The sequence below is a fragment of the Brachyhypopomus gauderio genome, chromosome 10 (assembly GCF_052324685.1).
Source record: "Brachyhypopomus gauderio isolate BG-103 chromosome 10, BGAUD_0.2, whole genome shotgun sequence".
NCBI classification, from domain to species: domain Eukaryota; kingdom Metazoa; phylum Chordata; class Actinopteri; order Gymnotiformes; family Hypopomidae; genus Brachyhypopomus; species Brachyhypopomus gauderio.
The window spans coordinates 12,168,630-12,192,357 of record NC_135220.1 but is presented as its reverse complement, the minus strand read 5'-3'; the positions used below and the strand labels follow the sequence as shown (position 1 = coordinate 12,192,357).

Sequence of the window (23,728 nt, the reverse complement as noted above, 5' to 3'; positions counted from 1 at the left end):
TTGTAATATATATGATAAGATTTTATTTTGCTGCAATATGACAAGTTTTGAAATGATTACAAATTTACTTAAAGTGACTCCACAATTATGAAATTGCCAAACTCACAATGCATGGAGAACCCTTTTAAATTACATGGATTTCTGCTGTATATCAATATGATTTTACTGTCATTTAAGAGTTAATAATGAACAGAAAGTGTAATTAGTCTCATCATAAGAGTTATAAGTTGTCTTACAACTGTGTGTATAAAACACATACATACTTATATACAGAGAGATATATTCAAAATTAAAGTACACAAGGTTTCCAGAGACATTATGGACAGTGGTCCTTCATTAGCTATACACGTGTTATACACACACACACACACACACACACACACACACACACACACACACACACACACACACACACACACACACACACACACACACACACACACACAAACACCTCATTTTACTTAATCACTTAATTCATTTACCCTAACCCTGTTATGCATCTGCAGTTTTAGCAATGCTACAATGTCTGATTTGACTGGACGGCAGGCGAACTATAAATGATCACATTGCTTTCAAAAAGCAGCTTTAGTCTAAGCCTTTAGTATACAGGTAATTTCAGGATATTTTTAAGGATATTTTCATATTTCGTGCCGATTTACTTCGGCCGATCTTTCTCATCTGGCTTCCAGGTCGGTCCTACAGTTTCTTGGAGCAGTCGGTGCAGTACATGTCTCCGTTCTTGGAGATGAAGTGCTTCTCGGAGAGGTTTAATGAGCACCTCTTGCAGTTGAAACAGTATTCATGCCAAGAGCCTCCTTCGTAGTTGACCACGTTTGTGGCTTTTCCAAAGCCTGCAGTAGAGAGCACCACAAAGCACAGGCATGAAGTCAAACAGGAGGACTGGACTTCACCAGCTTCTCCTCGTCTGAATGTTGCTTTTCACATGTTGGTGCTTGAGTGTATGCGTGTTTGTCTCATGAGTGTGTGCCTTTTTGTCTGTACTGGCTGGTGAGTTTGTACTGACCGGTGATGGGATTGTGGCAGCCGTTGCATTTCTTGGCCACTTTGCTCTTGTAGCAGTCCACGCAGTAGATCTTCTCCTGGTGGGACGTGAAGCGTGTTCCTGCCAGTGACTTCTCACACATACAGCACACGAAACAGTCCGAGTGCCACGGCTGGTCCTGGTAGTTCACCCCTCCAGAGGTGATGGCCTTTTACACACACGCACACACACACACGCACGCACACGCACGCACGCACACGCACGCACACGCACACACACACACACACACACACACACACACACACACACACACACACACACACACACACACACACACACACACACACACACTTTAATGCAAATAAGAGTTTCTCCATCCTAGGTTTTCCACTTAATTCATGCAGTATGTACACGGGAGAGTCTGTTCTCGCCTACCTTTCTGCAGCCTGCACAGTGCTTGGCGAACTTCTTCTCATGGCATGAGCTGCAGTAGATGTTGTCGTTCTTGGTCAGGAAGCTCGTGGAGCGAATGGGCCGTTTGCACTGATAACAGGTGAAGCAGTCATCATGGAACGTGGAGCCTTTGTAGTCCACACTCTCAGTACCTTCAGCAAAGCCACACGGCAGGAGACACGTTGGAACGGGCCTAACCAGAACATCAGAGAACCCAAATACCCAGAACCATACAGTAAAAGTGGGCTCCAGCTGAGATCATGAGAAAGTGTTGGAGACTCCTTCCTTTGTTTATTCGCCTGCTAGGAACATTTCTGTGGAACGATGGATGCGTTATACGTCAGCGCTGACCCCGCACACAGAGGACCGCCCTTAACCACCTTCACTTTGAATAGGTGAGTACTTCCCCTGCAGGGTCCACCTACGCCAGCTTAACAATTAACCCATGACTGATGACCCACCAGAAGTTCCCATGCACATAAACAGTAAAACTGTAAGGGTGTAAATTCAGCCTCAGTACTTCAGTGTGCGCTTATATGGTAATACCAAAATACACAAGTAGTCACAATACACAAGTACGGGTGCAAGTACTGTAATGAAATAAAATGCAGACTAAATGAAAAAATGAAAAGGAAAGCATGAGAATTGAGGGGTGGGTCTGTGACAGAATGGAGAGTTTATGTTGGCTTTCTGAGAGACGCAGCCAATTGCAACGCATGTTATGTGCATTTAGGAAAATGCACTAATGATTTACATTTACTTTTGACAAAGAAACTTTAGATGACGTCCGCTACCATGACTGGGGCACCAAAACACGCAAAATGGAGAGATGTTCCTGGCTTGATATGTCATCATTTATTCACAAAACCCTTCCAATGTGTCCAAAGAGGCCATTTTATCAATGGACTGTTGCATTAAACAAGGAACGAGGCTGAGCATCCTTCCGATTATTAGAGATCAGTGGAGATCTGGAACCATCAGACCCATCAAGTCAAAGCTCAGCTAGAGCATCAACTCAGGTTTAAAACCGTGTTTCACTCTGAACTGTTTAGCATGATTTTACTCTGTAAATGGAATAAATTGTATCTATTTCCTCTGTGGTCCTGAGGCCACAGTCAGAAGTTACAGGAGTTATAAAGTTTAATCTCTGCATAATACTGAAGCTTCCTACAGGGCTACAGGTTAAATTCCTCCATGGTGGAAGTAAAAAAAGTAAAATGATCTGGTTTAAATTGTACTGCCCCCCCCCCCAACCAGGAACATGAAACGTCTCCCTGCATTACAGTTGCCAAGCAGTCGGTGCCAAGCAGAATAACTAGTTCTTTATAAACCCCCACAAAAGGGCTCATAGTAATAAGAAAGGATGGTGTTTATGAACTGAAACACACAATGGAAGACCAAAATGTCCTTGCGTGCAAAGTTTTGACATTTACCCTTGTCCTTGTGCTCAGGACAATCACTGGCAGCCATTCGGGACAGTTTCCTCCAGACACGGGGGGAACACTACACTGCCCTCTCCACTGTAGTTGCTGCTCTGTTATGTGTGCTCTACTGTAGCTGCTGCTCTGTTCTGTGTGCTCTACTGTACCTGCTGCTCTGTTCTGTGTGCTCTACTGTAGCTGCTGCTCTGTCCTATGTGCTCTACTCTACCTGCTGCTGTTATGTGTGCTCTACTGTACCTGCTGCTCTGTTCTGTGTGTTCTACTGTACCTGCTGCTGTTCTGTGTGGTCTACTGTAACCGCTGCTGTTTTGTGTGCTCTACTGTAGCTGCTGCTCTGTCCTGTGTGCTCTACTGTAGCTGCTGCTGTTCTGTGTGCTCTACTGTACCTGCTGCTCTGTTCCATGTGCTCTACTGTAGCTGCTGCTCTGGTCTGTGTGCTCTAGTGTACCTGGTGTTCTCTTCTGTGTGCTCTACTGTAGCTGCTGCTCTGTTCCATGTGCTCTACTGTAGCTGCTGCTCTGGTCTGTGTGCTCTAGTGTACCTGGTGTTCTCTTCTGTGTGATCTACTGTAGCTGCTCTGTTCCGTGTGCTCTACTGTACCTGCTGCTCTGTTCTGTGTGCTCTACTGTAGCTGGTGTTCTCTTCTGTGTGCTCTACTGTAGCTGCTCTGTTCCGTGTGCTCTACTGTACCTGCCAGAACGGGTTTGTAACAGGCGCTGCATCGGGGCGCATCCTCGCGGGAGCTGCACTTCCCACAGAGAATCCGGTCCTCCTTCATGCTAAACGCTTCTTTAGCCAGATTCTTATAGCATTTCGAACAGCGGAAGCAGTCGTCGTGCCAGTAGCGGCCCTTATGGTGGAGCTCCTGTGGGAGGAGAGTCGTACAGGTGAAGCAGCCGTACAGGTGAAGCAGCCGTACAGGTGAAGGTTGGGTTCAAATGATCACTAACGGAGGTCCAGGGAAGCCCAGCAATACCTTAGAGTCCGTGCCAATCGGTCGGCGGCATTCAGTGCAGGTGTTGGCGCAGAACTTCTCAAAACAGCGCACGCAGACCGGTTTCTCATTCTTCTTAATGTACTTCTTGCCGTTGAGATCGTCACGGCAGTAGAAACAGTCAAAACGGTCCGACATGGCCTGTGACAGTGAGGAACCACAGAACTGAGGTAATGAGACAGTGAGGGGCCACAGAACTGAGGTACTGAGACAGTGAGGGGCCACAGAACTGAGGTACTGAGACAGTGAGGGGCCACAGAGCTGAGGTACACAGGTGCTGATGACCTCATCCAGACATTAAAAAAGAGTCATGAAAGCCTGTTGATTTAAACTGTGTTAAATCTGTTGATTTAAATGGTGACTCATGTTCTGGGCTGACTGATCAAAGCATCTCTCTCTCCCAGGCACAGCCGCAAGCTCGACAGTGCTGCTGGAAACCGTGCAGCGTGTTTTTTAAACTGATAAGAGAATGTTTGTTCATGCTTAATTTTGGATGCACAAATGATCTTATGACTGCCTGTGTGTGTAACCACGGGCAACACAAGGTACACAGTGCATGCTCCCTTCCCCTTTCCTGGGTAGAAAATGATTCACCATTAAACCCTGAGGGGAGAGCAAGAATAAGAAACCAGTCATTCATTGAATTAAATAATGAAGGCAGTAATGCTGCCAACAGCTGATGCCCACAGAGTGCTTTAACTCAATCAGTCTGTCCATCTAATCAAATAACAGTGCATGAACTCAGGAAACAAAACCAACAGGATGCTCAGGAACTGCAATTCTTTAATATATGTCCAAAAAACAGATTATATACAAACATCTGGGTTGGATCATCTGAACCATCTGCCCATTTACCCACAGGAATGTGAGACCAGTCAAAGATTTGGGGCTTTCTGCTTAAACTCCGGAGGAAAAAGAAAAGCCATGTGGCCAAGTTCTCTTCTCACAGTTAAAATACACTTTGTGCAATTTCTAAATGTCTGAATCTCCTGAATGATTTACTGCTGTGCAAATCACAACAACCCCCACTCAGGCCTCCGAACGAAGATGCTGAAACACTTCTGAGTGCTGTAACACTTCTGAGTGCTGTAACACTTCTGAGTGCTGAAACACTTCTGAGTGCTGAAACACTCCCCTAGCGTGGCAGTCTGAGCCCCTATAGCAGTGATGCTTCTGAGCAGCGTGGGAATGACGCTGAATCTCCACGCAACATTGCGAGTACACACAGGAGTTGTGGAAATGCCCCTCCACCCTCCTGCCAGTCTCTTCCAGTGCTGCAGCCAGCTCCACCCTTCCGACGCCACCGCCCTTACTCCGTTTCTCCATGTCCCGGAGGGCTCATATCTGCCAAGCTCTTCCTGTGTGTCCGCGTATCAGTCCCCAACACCCTGCCCTGCTTCAGCTCGTGCGTCTCACACCTTCCTGTGGGGGTTTCCGTCCCACGTGGACAGCATTAAAGACGTGCTGAAGGGTCCCCGCTTCATTCCAAAAGGAGACAGAACAGACTAGCCATAACATACGTGACCTTCCCAAAACATGACATTGCAACATCCATACAAATGTACTTTTCGCCCAACTTTGCCTCAGTCTTTCACAACATCTAGGAGTGTTTCTTATTAAAAGGTATTTAGCAGGACCGCAGGCGTGAACACACACTCACACCAGAACCTTCTCCCCTCTATGTGCACACAGATCCAGCCTCGATTTATCGCCATAATGGCTGGACGAAAACAAGCAGTGACCAGATGACCTCATGACCCTGTCTGGTTCCCTCTGCACAGACCCATGGCAGGTCCAGTGTACCAGAACACATTTCTAAAACAGTCCAAAATATCAAAAGCTGTTGAGAGAAAAGAAGCAGAGAGACCCTTTAAATCAGAGTGAGAGGTGAGCTTTGTTTCTATCATTCCCAGACAGCAACCTCTTCTACTGTGAGCTCTGGGGACATGAGGAAACTTCTGAGGCTGGAGTCTGCATTTGGGATGACCTCATGGAACAGACCACAGTGGGGTCGGCAGGAAGGCAAAAGGCAGCAAAGCACAGCAGCGTGGAGGACAGAGTTCGCCCAGCCCAGGAAACCCACATCTCAGCCTATACAAACCCCCCAGGCTAACAGCTCAGTCTGTGAGGAAAACCGAGAGGGTTACAAGCATCTTGTAGAAGTAAAACATTGTGGTGTTGAACATCCATGTCCATGTGTTGGGTTGTTATATTCACTCTCACACAATCCTCTCTGAAGACCCATAAAAGGGTGTGGCGGCATTCCATTCTGTAATTTATGAAAAAAAGAGCAGGAAAACTGGGAACCGGGCAATGACATCATGAGGTTGGCTTAAAATCATCACCTTCACAAAAACCACAGTGTGCTCCAGGAGACACACACTCCAATGTCCTCGCATGCACTAACAGATGTGTGTTAGACAGTAGATACTCACAAACTGTTAAATAGCCTCACCATACATACATAAATAAATACTTGAACAAAAACTTTGACTCCCAAAATACGTAACCCAACACTGGAGCATGTGTGAGTGTGAGTGTGGCAGCTGTAACAGACTCCGTCTGCCAGACAGCTGAGGAAACACGGGGGTGTGTGCACCCCATTGGCTGGCATGATCTCCTCCATAAAGAATGTGTGGAAACAGGAAACAGTGGAAGAGTGGAGAAGAGGGGTGAGACGGCCCGAGTGCAGCCCAGACCCACTTCTACGTGATGCCCACACCCACTCGTCTCAGGCTGGAAACAAACCGTCCATCATTCGCGCACGAAGGTCTCGGCAAGGCCGAGTACAGGACAAACATTCGTTTCCCACTGCCAAACATTCCTATCTGTGGCTCCAACAATAGCCTGCATGCCAAGGCCCACCTGCTCCTGGAGTGTGTGCTAACAGGGCGGCGCTATGGAGACCTGCCTCACATGCTTATCGATAGTCACATCAACTCCCGCCGCTTGTACAAACAAGACTACACAGGCGTGCCAGTAACAAAGCTGCTCATGTCTGAACTAAGGAAACCATAACTGGCAGACTGCTGCGTTGCTGTTTAACGACCTTTAAATACTGGCTTTCAGTGTGGGGAGTTGCTCTAAATTTGATACAGTGTTTTCAGGCTACAGTCTGCCATTTTATCGATGGGAATTACCCTCAGTGACCACGACAACTTTGCAGAAAGTTCAACATTATCCTTCATAGAGTTTTAAACTAAAATGAAAGATGATGATTTCACCCGTCTTGGCCCAAGGCGATGCAGGAACTGAACGGGAACAGTGAGATTTGGTGTGGAGAAGGAATTCGCATGAATCGTCACCTTAATGGCCTCCACACATGCCTTAAAGAGGAAGTGGTAAGGTGGTGGGTGGGGGGTGGAGAGCAGGGTGGAGGGGAGGGGGTGCAGGGCAGGTTGGTGGAGGGCGGGGGGGCAGCTGTTCAGATGAGACTACACACACCTCAGTGTGGAGAGGTGCAGAAGTTGGGGCCTGTCCCTGTCAATCTGAGACTCACAATGAACCACTATTGAGGCATACAAGGACTGTCCTGAGCTCTATTTCTGCAGGACAAGACAGGACAACAAGAACAAGACAGTCTGTGTGTGGACAATTCTGTTCTTTCACCAAACACAAATTTTTCATGAATATAGAATTGTTTTTATGGTCCTGTGAATATGATGCATTGTGACCATTACTGCTGCACTCTGGGGTGAAGAACGAATGTGCACTTGATGTGCACTTGATATGTGCACAAAACTGTATCTAATTGTTCAGACCTCCGCAGTGTGATGCCAGCTTATGTTCAACAAACTCGTGTGCGATGTTGAATGTCTAGTCTGTCTACAGTCCAGTGGCAAACCCTTAGTGTTGGACTGTAGTGAAGGGACAGGCAGCGCGTGCGGGTGTCCCTGCATGTGAATTTGTCCTTAATAGTAGAGAATACAATGGCATTAGTTAATAAGTAAGTGAATTCTGTCAAACTTTCACTTTCAAACTTTCAACTTTCACAGTACAGTATATTTTTCACTTATACGAAAAATACAATTTCATCCAAACACTAAGGCGGGCTGCCAAGTGACTCTTTTCCTCAGAGCTACTCGTTCGAGTTAATAATCTTAATAAGAAACAGATTTCAGTTACAGACACTTTTAATCGGCTGCATGCAGAAAATTCCTGTAACCAACGCCCCGTCTGGTACGTACATTACCAAAACCAAAAAGTATTGGACAGACTGCTTGCACTTAATTTCAGGTTTATTAACATACATTTCACGCACGATGTATTATCTACAATTGCATTTACGGACTAAACATTAGAGGAAGCTCGTGTCATAACTGCTGTTGTTGAACACGCCATTGCGTTCATCCCGTGGGGTTTACAAATTCTCTAAAAAACACACGTGGCACTGAGGAAATGTAACGACAATAGCAAATACCGTGTTTGCCTAGGATAAACAACCTAAAACAGGTGTACGTGTTAAGCATGACTGATTCTGGAAAAACTGGTGCGCAATTAGTTCCACGGGACGGATGACGCGTTCAAGATTGATTAAACCGCGACCGATGCTTCATACCGACATCCACCAACTGCTCTGCTCTCTCAAATGTGCTGGATCTAGGTTCTGGTGGAGAATAAACGACGAAACTCACCACAAGACTTCCGTCCTCGTAGTGTGCTGCAGTGCAGAAGTGGGTTAGGCACGCAGTCGGAGCGCGAGGTAGGTACGCACGCTGCGCGGGGATTCGGAGCGCGAGGCAGGCACGAGCGGGAGGGCTGCACCGAACTACAGGCGCCACGCCGCATTCGCACCTTTATATAGTCGCAGCCTCCCTAGTGTGGCGATCTCGCTGCCTAAACAACTTAACCTGCAGTCTGTGGGCGCAAATACGTATTTGTGTTGAGGCACGTTTTAAATTAAACTATTCACTTTGTCTTAATACCGAATAACTGTCAAGAGAAAAAACAAAACAACCCAACTTACGGTAAAAAATATTAATTTTTTCCGTTTAATTAAATATTTTATGTAACAAAACATCAAAACAGGTTCAGGTTTGTGCTTAAGAGTATATTAATATGGGCATTTGTTTTAATCAAGTGACTCCGTGGACACGGATTTTTATCAAAATAAGTTAAACATTAGGCACTTATTTCATGTATGTTAGACAAGAACTGCATTACGCCATCTGTGTCAAATGGGTCAGGAACAACTTTAAACCACTTGTGCCTCGCCGCGACTTTATGAGCTTACTCCCCATGACGAACATGGTACCGCTTTATGGCACAACACGGTGTGGCGTGTTGCTTTGATGGGGTTGGCCATATTACTCCTACCACAGCTGTTTACAAGGCCAGTGGTTAAATTCTGCAAATCGTTAAATATATATAAATAATTTAATACATTCAGAGGAGAAAAAATAAGACTCAAAAACCCAGAACAGTGCAAGACTAGAGGTACCCAGAATCATTTGCCTGGATGCCAGACTGTTAGCTTCACACACGCTGAGATTTGGTAGTGTCATCAGGATAAGACTGAGGGAGAACCACACTGCAAGGGAGGGGGAGTCCTGCTGTAAGAGTCCCGTCCCAAGGGAGGGGGAGTCCTGCTGTAAGAGTCCCGTCCCAAGAGAGAGGGAGTCCTGCTGTAAGAGTCCCGTCCCAAGAGAGAGGGAGTCCTGCTGTAAGAGTCCCGTCCCAAGAGAGAGGGAGTCCTGCTGTAAGAGTCCCGTCCCAAGAGAGAGGGAGTCCTGCTGTAAGAGTCCCGTCCCAAGGGAGGGGGAGTCCTGCTGTAAGAGTCCCGTCCCAAGGGGGGGAGAGTCCTGCTGTTAGAGTACCATCCCAAGGGGGGGAGAGTCCTGCTGTAAGAGTCCCGTCCCAAGGGGGGGAGAGTCCTGCTGTTAGAGTACCATCCCAAGGGAGAGGGAGTCCTGCTCGTCCCAAGGGGGGGAGGGGGAATCCTGCTGTAAGAGTCCCATTCCAAGGGTGGGGGGGGGGGGGGGGGGGGTCCTGCTGTAAGAGTTCCGTCCCAAGGGAAAGGGAGTCCTGCCATGCATGTTTCTTCACAGTCCCTGACAGAAGAGCTCTAGAATGATGAGGATGGTGATGAAGGTGGCACAAGGAGACGATTCAGGACTGACAAAACTGACTGAGCTGGTTCCTGCCTTTATTCCTGAGCAGAGGGGTCACGGAGAGTGTCTGTGCTCGCTGAGAGGTCACTGTAGAGCATGCTGGGACTGTGGTTCAGGATCAGCTCTGAGTCAGAGTCCTGCTGCGGGACCAGAAAACACAGCATAGCACAACAACACAACACAACATCCAGTACAACGATGAATCCACAACACATCACAATACAAAACGTTCCATACATATCAGTACAATCCATGTTATTCTGATTATACTGCAATATGTCTGTGTGTTACTGTAAGTGTGTGTGTGTGTGTGTGTGTGTGTGTGCTCTCACCTCATAGGCCTGTGTGGTGAGGCAGCGTGCCAGAGGTGTGCAGCAGGCAGGGAGGGTGGAGGTGAGGGGCGGCCCGCTGTGGGTCAGCAGGGGCTTCACATATCTGGACAGTACCGAGTCAAGCAGAACCGCCACACCCAGTACAGCTACACATCCAGAACCGCCACACACCCAGAACTGCTACACACCCAGTACAGCTACACACCCAGTACAGCTACACATCCAGAACCGCCACACACCCAGAACTGCTACACACCCAGAACCGCCACACACCCAGAACTGCTACACACCCAGTACAGCTACACACCCAGAACCGCCACACACCCAGAACCGCCACACACCCAGAACTGCTACACACTCAGAAAAGCTACACACCCAGAACCGCCTGTGATGCTGAGACCGGTACGGCATCATCACCAACCTACCTGGTATTACATCAGCCTACTAGGTGAGAGGGGAATACGTACCTGATTAGAGATTACCTTGTCAAGACATCGGATCTGTAGACGTATAGACTGATGATGACTTACTAAATTAATTGATGTGGAGATATTTGTTTTCCAGAAGAGCGTATGCCGCACCTGGGAGAACTTTGATTGGCCCACCCTGATGAGCGGCCTCTTACCTGGAATTCGCCGCGGGAATTTTGGGTATAAATTGGGGCTGGCAAAAGGGGAAGGGGAGGGCACTTTAGTTGAAAGCCTGTTGGAAACTTGAGAGAGCTGAAAATAAAGTAGCGACTTTTGATTAGAATTGACCGCACAAGGCTACACTACCACACCGCCCCACACCCAGAAATACTACACACCCAAAACCGCTACACACCCAGAACAGCTACACACCCAGAACTGCCACACCCAGAACCGCCACACACCCAGAACAGCTACACACCCAGAACCGCCACACACCCAGAACAGCTACACACCCAGAACTGCCACACCCAGAACCGCCACACACCCAGAACAGCTACACACCCAGAACCGCCACACCCAGAACAGCTACACACCCAGAACCGCCACACACCCAGAACTGCTACACACCCAGAACCGCCACACACCCAGAACTGCTACACACCCAGTACAGCTACACACCCAGAACCGCCACACCCAGAACCGCTACACACCCAGAACTGCCACACACCCAGAACAGCTACACGCCCAGAACCGCCACACCCAGAACAGCTACATGCCCAGAACTGCCACACACCCAGAACCGCTACACACCCAGAACTGCTACACACGCAGAACAGCTACACACCCAGAACTGCTACACACCCAGAACTGCTACACACCCAGAACAGCTACACACCCAGAACTGCTACACACCCAGAACTGCCACACCCAGAACTGCCACACACCCAGAACTGCTACACACCCAGAACCGCCACACACCCAGAACCGCTACTCTCAGAGAACCACACACCCAGAACAGCTACACACACAGAACAGTCCTGCACCCAGACACTGTCTCCAGGAGAGACCTAAGCCTAATCCTAATCTCTGTCATTAAAGCTCAATAAATAATCCTCTATAAATGATTAGGACTAGGATTTTAGTGTAACAATCTGGGCCAGATTGTTAGTGGACTAGTGAAAAACTAGTGTGATTGTGCAAGATCGCCCTCTGCTGTCTAAACCTGGAGCATCAGGCCTCAACCTCGCAGTGCCAGACTCCAATCCTGCTGTTTCACTGGACCCGATGCACTTGATTTAACTAATGATCAAGTTCTCATTGAGCTGAATCAGGTTGGAGCAGATCAGTGCTATTTAACCCTTTGGTGTCCAAAGGTATTCCCTGCTGTAATTACGATATAGTTCACTGTATTGAGTACATGTTCTACTCTAGTTGCTGTAGTATGACAGTAATCTTTACTGCCCTGTTGTGGTGTGTGGCCATTTTTCCTTCTACCTCACAGTACCTCACTGAGAGGGAACATTTCCCAGTGTGTGTGAAGTGTGTGTGTGAAGTGTGTGTGTGTGTGTGTGTGTGTGTGTGTGTGTGTGTGTTTGTGTGTGTGTGTGTGTGTGTGTGTGTGTATGTGTGTTTGAAGTGTGTGTGTGAAGTGTGTGGGTGTGTGTGTCCGTACTGAAGGATACTTGTGGTCAAATGTGTACCACATTCTGAAGAGCCAAGCGGTGTCATGTCTACCATCTCTTCCTGCTGTTCCATCTGACACCGTCACCTGAGACAGAGATGGTTTATAGCATTAGCATTAGCTAATTAGCATTAGCGTGCATGTGTGTGAAGCTTTACAGTAAACACAGTGAATGTTTGTGGGGTGAGCAGTGTTGGGGAAGCAGGCAACTTCACACTGAAGCAGCTGTGGTCCGTACCGTGGCCTCTTCCTCCTCCTCCTCTTCCTCCACGCCCACTCTGGAGAGCACAGTCATACATCACATGGTTTAACAGGTGATGGGACACAGACAGTGGAGACACTACTGTATCCACCTCAACACAACACACACACTCTCAGACATTCACCTAGAACTACCACAACCACCACCATCATCATCATCATCGTCATCATAATCTGTGTTGATTTCAGGTCACAGTACATTTTAAAAATTTTTGTCCGTATCAGTTTAAGAGTATTAGTATCCAAGTGTGTGTGTGTGTGTGTTTCTGGACCCATAGTATTGTTAACCTTGTAAACCCTGTAAAGCTGCTTTGCGACAACTTGAGTTGTTAAAAGCACTATACAAATAAACTTTGATTGATTGATTGATTGTTTCTGAGTGTATGTGTGTGTGTGTGTGTGTGTGTGTGAGTCTCTGAGTGTGTGTGTGTGTGTGTCTGTGTGTGTGTGTGTGTGTGAGTCTGAGTGTGTGAGTGTGTATGTGTGTGTGTGTGTGTGTGTGTGTGTGTGTGTGAGTCTTAGAGTGTGTGAGTGTGTATGTGTGAGTGTCTCTGAGCGAATGTGTGTGTGTGAGTCTCTGAGTGAGTGTGTGTGTGTGTGTGTGTGTGTGTGTGAGTCTCTGAGTGTGTGTGTGTCTCTGAGTGTGTGTGTGTGTGTGTGAGAGAGAGCCTCTGAGTGTGTGTGTGTATGTGGGGGGTCTACTGAGTGTGTTTGTGTGTGTGTGAGTCTCTGAGTGTGTGTGTGTGTGTGTGTGTGTGTTTGTGTGTGAGTCTCTGAGTGTGTGTGTGTGTGTGTGTGTGTGTGTGTGAGAGAGTCTCTGAGTGTGTGTGTGTGTGGGGGGGGGCGTCTACTGAGTGTGTTTGTGTGTGTGCGTGTGTTTGTGTGTGAGTCTCTGAGTGTGTGTGTTTGTGTGTGTGTGTGTGTGTGTGTGTTTGTGTGTGAGTCTCTGAGTGTGTGTGTTTGTGTGGTACACCAGGCTTTGGCTCCTGTGAAACATTTACCCAGAGATGCAACTTTTAACTTTGAAGCACTACAGTGCATCTTTATTTCTTTTCAATGCACGTTGAACTGCCATTGTGTATTAAAAGTGCTATACAAATATTTTTGCCTTGTGTGTGTGTGTGTGTGTGTGTGTGTGTGTGTGTGTGTGTGTGTGTGTACCTGATCTTCAGGAAGGACAGCATGGGGGTCGTGCCCCCACCAAACACAAACACTGTGAAGAAGACGATGAGCAGGGTGCTGGAGAACATCATTCGTCTTGCGTAGGTTGCCGTGTCCCTAATTGACAGGGCAAAGGTCATAGCTCCTCGTAACCCTGGCAGGTGAGGAAGAGACACCGTCATCAGAGGGGTGGGCGTGGTCGGACCGCTCTTTGATTCTCTGATTCATATGTTTGCAGAGCTATGCAATTACGCCTGTAGAAACAAACACTTAGAGACGGCCAGCTGGTCGATCTGGTTTTTACCTGAAAACATCATCACATGCTGGAAGCAGTGGCTGATGGGATTGGTGCGGCCCAGGTTGAGCAGGAATGACAGGGGGTAGATGTTCGCAGCTCTGCCAAGTAATATCGCCAGCTGTTGGGTGGAAGCAGCTGTCAAAGAAACCAAGTCTGCAGAATGTGTGTGTGTCTCAATGTTCACAGTATGTGTATACACACACATTAAACATCTCAGAACAAATGTGAGGGCTGAGGTTGTCAGGATACCAAGGCTCCAGTAATGAAGACGGGGTTAAACACGTGCTTCTGGAAGGAGAAGAGGGTCAACCCCATGTAGGAGAAGATAAAGTTTTCCGCTAGGAAATTCAGCAGCTCAAACAACTGTTTGGGGAAAATGCAGATATGCAAACGGTTATAAACACATATAAACAGACACACTCTTTGGCTTCTTCTGTGGCTGTGGATGTGATGCTTGAGCAGAGAGGGGAGTGCGTTCTGTGTCACGGCACTGTTTGATTTAAACTCATACGCTGCTCAAAACTATTAAAGGAACACTTAAGCATCACAGTATCACACCAAGTGGGTGAAACCACAGGGACGTCTGTGTAGTCCAGGGGGGAAGCAGTCCCACTTGTTTTGTGGCACATGAAAGAGACAGCAGGGGGACTGGAGAGGCAGGACAGCAGGACAGCCCTCACAAAGGGACTGGTGGCCACAGATAACTCTCCCCATCCTTCCTGACAGACTGCTCTCTACAGTACTGTAGTTTGTCACCACGGGCAGACCGAGGCGGTATCTGCTGCCTGTTCGGGTTAAACAGGTGGTCTCAAGGTCTGCTGTGTCTCCTGTGCATGGAGTCTTTCCTTGTAGGTCTATGTGTTTATCGTTAACTATTAGTTCTACTGTTGTGTTTTAATCTCGTCTCCATCATGGGTTTAGTTATTTTGTTCATAATGCCTCCCCACCCCTCTCCTCTTCTAGAAAGCCCAATTGGGCTTCCAGAAGTTACTGGAGCCCCTGTAAAGAAAACATGCTCTTCTCAGCAGTTGTGTCCACCTCCTGACTCCTCAACATTACAACAATTTGGTGTGTCTGGTGTTTTATATGTTTGTAGGAAATAACCATAATGTCCACTACAGGGAAAGAATCCAAAATATAGCCCCCAAGGTATGTTACAATTTGCCCCATATGTTATGAAAACACACTGTGAAGATTGAAAACACCCACAGTGCCGTTAAAATACAGCCCCGTTCTGTATGGTGTAATAAACACAGGCCACACATAGACAAGGCACATGTACGTTTCCTATACATTTCAGTAGTCACAAATACATACATCACACTAGCTATAACAATGCAGAGAGGGCAAAGAGGAAAAGGCAGTAGCAAAGAAAATAACCAAATCAAACTCTTAACTCTAATCTCTAAACAACCCTAATCCCTAAACAACTCTAATCCCTAAACAATTAAGCATTTAATTAACTGAACTAATAATGTCGAGAGGGAGAGAATAAAGGAGAGAGGAAGAGTGTGTGTATATAATCTGACCTCTTTGGTTCGACTCTTGGACTCTGCTGAGAGATTGTTGTAAGTGTAGTGAGCCTGGGTGATTCCACAGAAGAGGACAGCCACCACACCTACACACACACACACACACACACACACACACACACACACACACACACACACATCTGAGTTTATGAAAATGCAATTTAGTTTTAAATGCAACCTCTATTCAACTACACATTCATCACAGCAACTACAACAAATTACTCTTCTGCATAATCATTAGTATTTAAAGACATGAGACTTATTCTTCCATTTCATTTATTTAAGTATGGTTGAGATGGTTTCATGGTTGCTCATAGTTACCAGTGATGTTGCATGCCTCAGCCAATAAGAACGTGCTCCATGACATCAGGAAGAAGAGGGCAGTCTCCAGCAGGGGAAAGTCCCTCAGCCTGGTAAACTTTGTTACCTGACCACCAGCATGCAGTGATGAGTACACACAGCCAATCAGCATACAGCAATGGATGCAAACAGCCAGTCAGCATACAGCGATGGATGCAAACAGCCAGTCAGAATACAGCGATGGACGCAAACAGCCAATCAGCATACAGCGATGGACGCAAACAGCCAGTCAGAATACAGCGATGGATGCACACAGCCAATCAGCATACAGTGATGAACACACACAGCCAGTCAGCATACAGTGATGAATACACACAGCCAGTCAGCATACAGTGATGCATGCACACAGACTGCACACGGCTAATCAGCATACAGTATTGAACCCAGTACACATGTAGCCTAGCGGCACACAGCTAAAACAACTCTACTCCACTAAGGAAATGTTCACCAAGTGAAGGTGTTGGCGACAGACTTTACCAGAGCAGTTAGGACTCCAGTAGCTGAGCCCAATGCAAAAGAGCCACTGAGAACAGCCAGAAACACCCCCAGGGACGTCAGCATGGCACGTCCATCCAGCACCTGGACACTGTCTCCGGACGGCTGGTACGCCACAACAGACCTGATGGGCATACACACACACACACACAGACCACACACACACAAACACACCACACACACACACAAACACACCACACACAGACGACACACACACAAACAAACACCACACACACAGACCACACACACAAACAAACACCACACATACATACAACACACACACAAACACACCACACGCATGCACGTGCGCACACACACACCACGCACGCACACATACACACACACACTGTTGTTTCAGACCCCACATGGCAAAGACAGAGACACTCTGATGATAATATAGGGTTGAATTACAGATGCACCAAATATGTAGCCAAAGGGCAAAGGGCACTACCAAAGAAAATAACCAAACCAAACTCTAATCCTAATCCCTAACAATCCTAATCCCTGAATAACTATAATCTCTAAATAACTAGAATCCTTAAACAATCCTAATCTTAGGATTAACCTAAACATTGACATAAATGCACTATGAGTCTCACAGGTCCAGGGTCAGCACACTGATCTGAGTCGAGCTGGCAACGTGATGTGTGAGGGTGTGATGCAACATGCAACTCACGAGGACAACACGATGGCCACAGCGTCGTTGAGAACACTCTCCCCAAACATCAGCGCATACAGGTCTACATCCACCTTCAGCTCATTGAAGATGGCCAGAACAGTCACTGAGATAATCCTCATTTAGCACACACACGCACACACACACACACGCATACACGCATACACACACACACAGGGAAAAGTCAAGGAAAATGACAACGTGGGTATCCTACCAATCAAACCATAACTGTCAAATGTAAATTTAATTGTCATATTATAAATATAATATGATGAATAATGATGTGCTTTTCTTTCAGTGATGACCTGGCCTTTATACAGTAGAATTCAGCAAGAGCCCTGCAGGATGCCACTATCTGGACATGCAGGACACTACCTATTCTTGCAAGACACTGCCTAGACCTGTAGGGCATGGCCCAGACTAGCAGGACAATACCTGGACCTGTAGGGCATGACCCAGACTAGCAGGACAATACCTGGACCTGTAGGGCATGACCCAGACTAGCAGGACAATACCTGGACCTGTAGGGCACGACCCAGAGTAGCAGGACAATACCTGGACCTGTAGGGCACGACCCAGACTAGCAGGACAATACCTGGACCTGTAGGGCATGACCCAGACTAGCAGGACAATACCTGGACCTGTAGGGCATGACCCAGACTAGCAGGACAATACCTGGACCTGTAGGGCATGACCCAGACTAGCAGGACACTGCCTGGACCTGTAGGGCATGACCCAGACTAGCAGGACACTGCCTGGACCTGTAGGGCATGACCCAGACTAGCAGGACACTGCCTGGACCTGTAGGGCATGACCCAGACTAGCAGAACAATACCTGGACCTGTAGGGCTTGACCCAGACTAGCAGGACAATACCTGGACCTGTAGGGCATGACCCAGACTAGCAGGACAATACCTGGACCTGTAGGGCATGACCCAGACTAGCAGGACAATACCTGGACCTGTAGGGCATGACCCAGACTAGCAGGACAATACCTGGACCTGTAGGGCATGACCCAGACTAGCAGGACAATACCTGGACCTGTAGGGCACGACCCAGAGTAGCAGGACAATACCTGGACCTGTAGGGCATGACCCAGACTAGCAGGACAATACCTGGACCTGTAGGGCATGACCCAGACTAGCAGGACAATACCTGGACTTGTAGGGCATGACCCAGACTAGCAGGACAATACCTGGACCTGTAGGGCATGACCCAGACTAGCAGGACACTGCCTGGACCTGTAGGGCATGACCCAGACTAGCAGGACACTGCCTGGACCTGTAGGGCATGACCCAGACTAGCAGGACACTGCCTGGACCTGTAGGGCATGACCCAGACTAGCAGGACACTGCCTGGACCTGTAGGGCATGACCCAGACTAGCAGGACAATACCTGGACCTGTAGGGCATGACCCAGATTAGCAGGACACTGCCTGGACCTGTAGGGCATGACCCAGACTAGCAGAACAATACCTGGGTCTGTGGCAGAGATGATGGCACCAAAAAACAGGCAGTCTGTGAAGAAAAACTCCCCATCTAGCTGTCCGATTACTTTCATTAACGCCACACAGCCGTACATGACCAACCTGCAAAAGCAGCAGCGGAACCACAGTGATTGTAAAGTGACATCGGACCCACCTGTAAGGTGGTATTTACTATTACCCCAGTCATGACATCGGTCAGGACATTCTGTATGATTAAAGAACTCACCCAATGACAAACGAAGAAATCACAGTGCCTACAAATGCATAGGTAAGGATGGCCCCCAAATTTCTAAAAAAGTGCCTCTGAAAATCAATACAGAAAATCACGTTACCAGCTGCTCTTCATAAAGATCATCATAAACACTATAAACTCACCTAAAGGTGTTAAAAACGTGTTAAACTGAGTGTGCTAAGCAGATGAGCCACCATTACCCTTTTGAGGCTATAGCCAGCGTGGAAGATGATGGGCGGCAGTAAGATGTTGAAAAACACCTCCGGATCAAACGTGGCCTGAAAGTGAAGCAGATCTCAGGGTTACCGCAGCAACGGAGCTGAGCTTTAAGAACTAGCAACGGGTCAAAGCACCTGAAACCAAAACCTGGGCTCTCCGGTGACATCAAGAAAGGCCTGAATCACCAAATCCCCATTACGCCAGACGAAGACAGGGAAGACTAGCGAGAGCCACGTAGCGCTACCTTCCTGAGCATGTCTGCGTTGGGGAGGTCCTGGCTGTGGGGGTCACCCTCCACCTCTCCACGCAGAGCGTACTCATACAGGTGCCCGCTAACGTTCAGCACCAGGGAACTGGGCCTGGACTTCCCCACGCAGGTCAGCGTGTCGTTGCTCACGTCCGGCGGTACATGGACCCCAAAACGGAGGATCACACCCACTAAGAGGCCTGGAGCCAATAAGAGACAAACATGTTAGTAATATAATAATAATATTATAATTAAATAATAATATTAATAATAATAATAAAACATCCAGGATAGTTACTATGAGTGCAGCCCAATAAGTGATAGAGGGCTTAGCTCTGAATGACAATTGAATGAATGAGTGTATTAAAATTCCAACTGAATGACATGTATTACACTGAGGTAAATTTCAAAATTCAAAGTAAAAGTCAATGCACCCCTTAGGTAATAGTGTAGGAATGTCATTTACAAGGATATTCTCAGCTCCACAAAGTGAAAAATGTAATGGAAAATGTTCCTGTGTTTCCCTGTCAGGACACTGTTTTGATCTGAAACCTCCAGTGCGGGTCACAACATATGAGCTAACAATGTTTACAATGACAACTCCTACAGACACCTACAGGCAAGACAAACACGTCATTCATTTGTTTGAAGAGACACGTTTTCTCAATTGTAGTCTAATCAAATCAGTGTGATACAGCCACAGAGACAGAAATGCAGTGGATGTTCACTGTCCCCCCCTCCCTTTTAATCATGAACTCATGAAGACAACACCCCTTCTCTAGGACTCCGCCCAGCATCCCTTCTCTGAGACTCCGCCCAGCACCCCTTCTCTGAGACTCCGCCCAGCACCCCTTCTCTAGGACTCCGCCCAGCACCCCTTCTCTAGGACTCCGCCCAGCACCCCTTCTCTAGGACTCTGCCCAGCATCCCTTCTCTGAGACTCCGCCCAGCACCCCTTCTTTAGGACTCCGCCCAGCACCCCTTCTCTAGGACTCCGCCCAGGACCCCTTCTCTGAGACTCCACCCAGCACCCCTTCTCTGAGACTCCGCCCAGCACCCCTTCTCTGACACTCCGCCCAGAACCCCTTCTCTGAGACTACGCCCAGAACCCCTTCTCTGAGACTCGGCCTAGCACCCCTTTTCTCAGACTCCGCCCAGAACCCCTTCTCTGAGACTCCGCCCAGCACCCCTTCTCTGAGACTCCGCCTAGCACCCCTTCTCTGAGACTCCGCCCAGAACCCCTTCTCTAGGACTCCGCCCAGCACCCCTTCTCTGAGACTCCGCCCAGCACCCCTTCTCTCAGACTCCGCCCAGCACCCATTTTCTCAAACTCCGCCCAGAACCTCTTCTCTCAGACTCCACTCAGAAGCCATGGCATGATATTGGTTTCTCTCATTTTGTGACCCAATTACATTAATGTCTTGAGTGCTTGTAGTAATGTTAAGCAGTGGTTATCCACATAAATGTAGACATATAGCATTAGACACATGCGTTCTACAAATATTAAAGTATTATACAATATATACATATAAACACATATATAGATGTGTATATATACTATTGTTACATATGTGTATATATGTGTGTACATAAAGTAGCATGTACAAAGTACTAAGACGGTCTGAAAGAAGAGACTATCAAATCCTTTAAGTTTCTGAATCTCATCTCATTACTTAGACAGCGTCTCTAACGACAACCCATCGTTCCTACCGGACCGTGGTGTGTGTGAGGGATGGGTTGTATGGTTTAGTGAGGGAACAGGTTCTGGTTGATTAAACTGGTTGACCATTAGTCTACTGACCTGCTACGGCGTGGAAATTATGGAGCAAAAGTTTTGCATAGTCCACATAGCAACACACCTACTTAAACATAGTTTTGACAGCTACAGTCAGAGATAAAAAGCGTGAGACGAACATCTTACCATAGATCATGGCCAGTCCGGTTTCGTGTAGGAACCTGAAGCGTCGATGTTTGAAGAGCCATATGGTTAAGATAGTAAGCGTTAGCAGCAGAGTGAATATTAACACTTTTGTGCTGTCTTGTCTGTGACTTTCCTCGGCTTTCCTCTCAGTGACAGCATCAACAAGTCCGGTACACTCACTTATAGAAAACAATGTTAGACAGAAAAAACAACAAATAATATATTTTCGTGAGCGACTGACACATAGTTCTGCGGTTCCCATTTTGACTCTTGCTGAGAGGTTGAACCGCCGCCTTCGCCCGGCTGAAGTAAAATTAGACCGAAACTAAACGGTCATATTCTTTTTGCAAATAGACTTCCGGTTTATGATAAACTACAACAAAAACCACAATAAAAGTTCAAATGTGTGAGAGAGGTCTTAAATAATATAAAAAATCGATTCACAACCGAACCAATTAAATAAAACTGGGCAACAAAATCTGAACTTAAAGTAGGTGGACATTATATTAACATTAGAACTTGATGGACCTCATAGTAAAACTTACACTAAATCTGATTCTAGATTCGAGGCTGTAATTACACTTAAAATGGGTACAAACATAGTTCTAAAATGATCATGTGTGAGTCTTTTCTTATATTTGGCCTCAGGGACATCAGTGTCCTGCAGGAGTCTGCCAACACAGAGTGATCAACTTTCCTCTGTGCGGCTTTTCCATACTAAACATACAGACATATGAGTATACTGATGAAGAAAAAAAACTATGGCTGATAGAAAAAAAACTGAAAGCATATTTGGAATTGAGCGTGAAAAAAACATAGCCAACAGCTATTTTTGTAGGAAGCAAAATCACTGTTTACTAGTCTAATTAAGTAAATAAATATTTAAATAAGTAGATTCTGTAAACGAACTGTCTTGGTTAATATGTAGCAGACGTTAACTTTATATAAGCCTGTCCATTAATCTGGACATTTATAAAAAACATTCAAGAAATTAGTGGATTTCAGAACCTGGGACAGCGCCATTCAACACAGGTGTTGTATAAGATTTCCGTCATGTTTCACAAATCGAGTCTTCAAACACGAACATTTACCCAACGAAAATCTCCCCGATCTAAGGTAAGCTCAAAGCGGCCATGACAGCGAACGCAGTAGCTCTTAAGTGACCTGAGTTTTGGGAGCAGCATGAAGCCATTTGGTTTGCACAAGGGTCTGGTCTGTAATGGCTCAATGTGATGCCCAACTAAGCGACAGTCAGAGCCGGAGTGGCTAATCGGGAGATTCGGGAGGATTCCCGATGGGCCGGCTCATGTCAATCTCTAGTTTGGGCCGATTGGGATGGAAAAATAATTTTGGGCCGGATTTGGGGATGAAACCCCCGGGCTGAAAAAGTGGCCCACTCCGGCCATGGCGACAGTTGAACAGTTTCACGTTTATATCGCTCTAATATTTATTTATTTTTAATCTGTTTTATTTATTATAATTTATAACATATAGCATCATGTTAACCGATGTGAAATAACAATTGCATATATCAAACAGCTTGGTAAGTTTGATTATAAACACAATTTCACAGTCTTATATCTGTTTGATTAATGTGAGACTAATCTGTCACCTCAATTGAGTAAATATGGGATATAGTTTTGTCGATGTAAAATCAGTGCAGACAAGCAACATAGTTCACAGTTTAATATTACAATGTTACACAAGGTTGAGACGATGTAATTACAATGATGTGTAGTTTCTTTATAATTTTGCACAAACTTACATTAAAATACTAAAATATAGTACATTTACATTTAATTCCAGTGGTGGGCCATGGGGACTCTGGAAGGAAAGACTACTTATACAGTATATTATGGACCTGATGTTTTATTTACATTTATTTTTTAAAAATCAGTATTGAAATCATTCATGGCAGTTAAGACGCGTTTTTTTTCAGAGTGAGCATACATACTAAAGGAAGAAATGCTTCACTGACTATTTTTGTAAAAACATCAAACAATATTTGTGAAATAAATACTTATGAAAGTGTTTTTTTCAATAAAGTGCAGCTCAGACGGATCAGATTGCTTTGTAGTCCTCAAATGAACCAGTGTATGACAGACAGAGTAGGTCTCCCACACTCAATATAAATTATCATGCGGCCATGTTCAACATAAATTACCATGCGGCCATGTTCAACATAAATTACCTATAGCTAATATTACTTTAGGTTTTTTCATTAATCTGGTTAACTGTATAACTTTTATGTTGTTTAAAGACGTGGTGCTTGGGCATTCCTACAGTAAACAGGAATTCATTAGATTTAGAGAAGCTAACGTCATTTGCTGATTAAAACCACTAGAACCATTTTTAAAAAGTGCCCCCTCTCTCTCTATCTATCTATCTATCTATCTATCTATCTATCTATCT

At 46.4% G+C, this 23,728-nt stretch overlaps 2 protein-coding genes and 2 long non-coding RNA genes across 8 annotated transcripts; 2 read left to right on the top strand and 2 right to left on the bottom strand.

Annotated features, from left to right (window-relative positions):
* On the bottom strand, positions 1–8,686 carry fhl1b (four and a half LIM domains 1b). Its single transcript, XM_077019509.1, has 6 exons — positions 8,527–8,686; positions 3,875–4,033; positions 3,589–3,763; positions 1,439–1,608; positions 1,025–1,211; positions 1–851 (listed from the first exon to the last, which is right to left on the bottom strand). Exons 2-6 carry the CDS (start codon positions 4,028–4,030, stop codon positions 697–699), a joined length of 843 nt encoding a protein of 280 aa, XP_076875624.1. The 5' UTR covers positions 4,031–4,033; positions 8,527–8,686; the 3' UTR covers positions 1–696.
* Positions 8,687–10,002: 1,316 nt separating this feature from the next.
* Positions 10,003–21,807, bottom strand: slc9a6b (solute carrier family 9 member 6b). 5 transcript variants are annotated; one of them, XM_077019505.1, is made up of 16 exons: positions 21,317–21,803; positions 19,393–19,595; positions 19,130–19,207; positions 18,924–19,000; positions 18,687–18,799; positions 17,212–17,317; positions 16,518–16,659; positions 16,002–16,107; positions 15,678–15,766; positions 14,398–14,511; positions 14,155–14,266; positions 13,851–14,004; positions 12,667–12,706; positions 12,430–12,515; positions 10,335–10,437; positions 10,003–10,142 (listed from the first exon to the last, which is right to left on the bottom strand). In XM_077019505.1, exons 1-16 carry the CDS (start codon positions 21,576–21,578, stop codon positions 10,038–10,040), a joined length of 1,890 nt encoding a protein of 629 aa, XP_076875620.1. In that variant the 5' UTR covers positions 21,579–21,803; the 3' UTR covers positions 10,003–10,037. The 5 variants fall into 5 exon arrangements, with proteins under 5 accessions (XP_076875620.1, XP_076875621.1, XP_076875623.1 ...); XM_077019506.1 differs by having other exon boundaries at positions 10,009–10,139; positions 21,317–21,804; XM_077019507.1 differs by lacking the exons at positions 10,003–10,142; positions 10,335–10,437 and adding exons at positions 10,697–10,834; positions 10,960–11,056 and having other exon boundaries at positions 12,420–12,515; positions 21,317–21,805.
* LOC143525490 (uncharacterized) lies at positions 10,648–14,519 on the top strand. The gene is made up of 4 exons (XR_013133671.1): positions 10,648–10,782; positions 10,899–10,984; positions 13,862–14,011; positions 14,089–14,519. It is a non-coding gene; the product is annotated as an uncharacterized LOC143525490 (long non-coding RNA).
* On the top strand, positions 16,655–21,322 carry LOC143525489 (uncharacterized). The gene is made up of 3 exons (XR_013133670.1): positions 16,655–17,273; positions 17,510–19,619; positions 19,927–21,322. It is a non-coding gene; the product is annotated as an uncharacterized LOC143525489 (long non-coding RNA).
* Positions 21,808–23,728: the final 1,921 nt, after the last annotated feature.

Coding starts and splice junctions, on each gene's coding strand:
- fhl1b (XM_077019509.1), bottom strand. CDS start 4,030: ATGTCGGACCGTTTTGACTGTTTCTACTGCCGTGACGATCTCAACGGC. Junction 1,212..1,438: donor ACTGTGCAGGCTGCAGAAAG/GTAGGCGAGAAC, acceptor TGTGTGTAAAAG/GCCATCACCTCTGGAGGGGT. Junction 852..1,024: donor CTGCCACAATCCCATCACCG/GTCAGTACAAAC, acceptor TCTCTACTGCAG/GCTTTGGAAAAGCCACAAAC.
- slc9a6b (XM_077019504.1), bottom strand. CDS start 21,578: ATGGGAACCGCAGAACTATGTGTCAGTCGCTCACGAAAATATATTATT. Junction 14,005..14,154: donor GCATGTGATGATGTTTTCAG/GTAAAAACCAGA, acceptor CTCACCTGCCAG/GGTTACGAGGAGCTATGACC. Junction 11,057..12,419: donor TTGACCACAAGTATCCTTCA/GTACGGACACAC, acceptor CTTTATTTTCAG/CTCTCTCAAGTTTCCAACAG.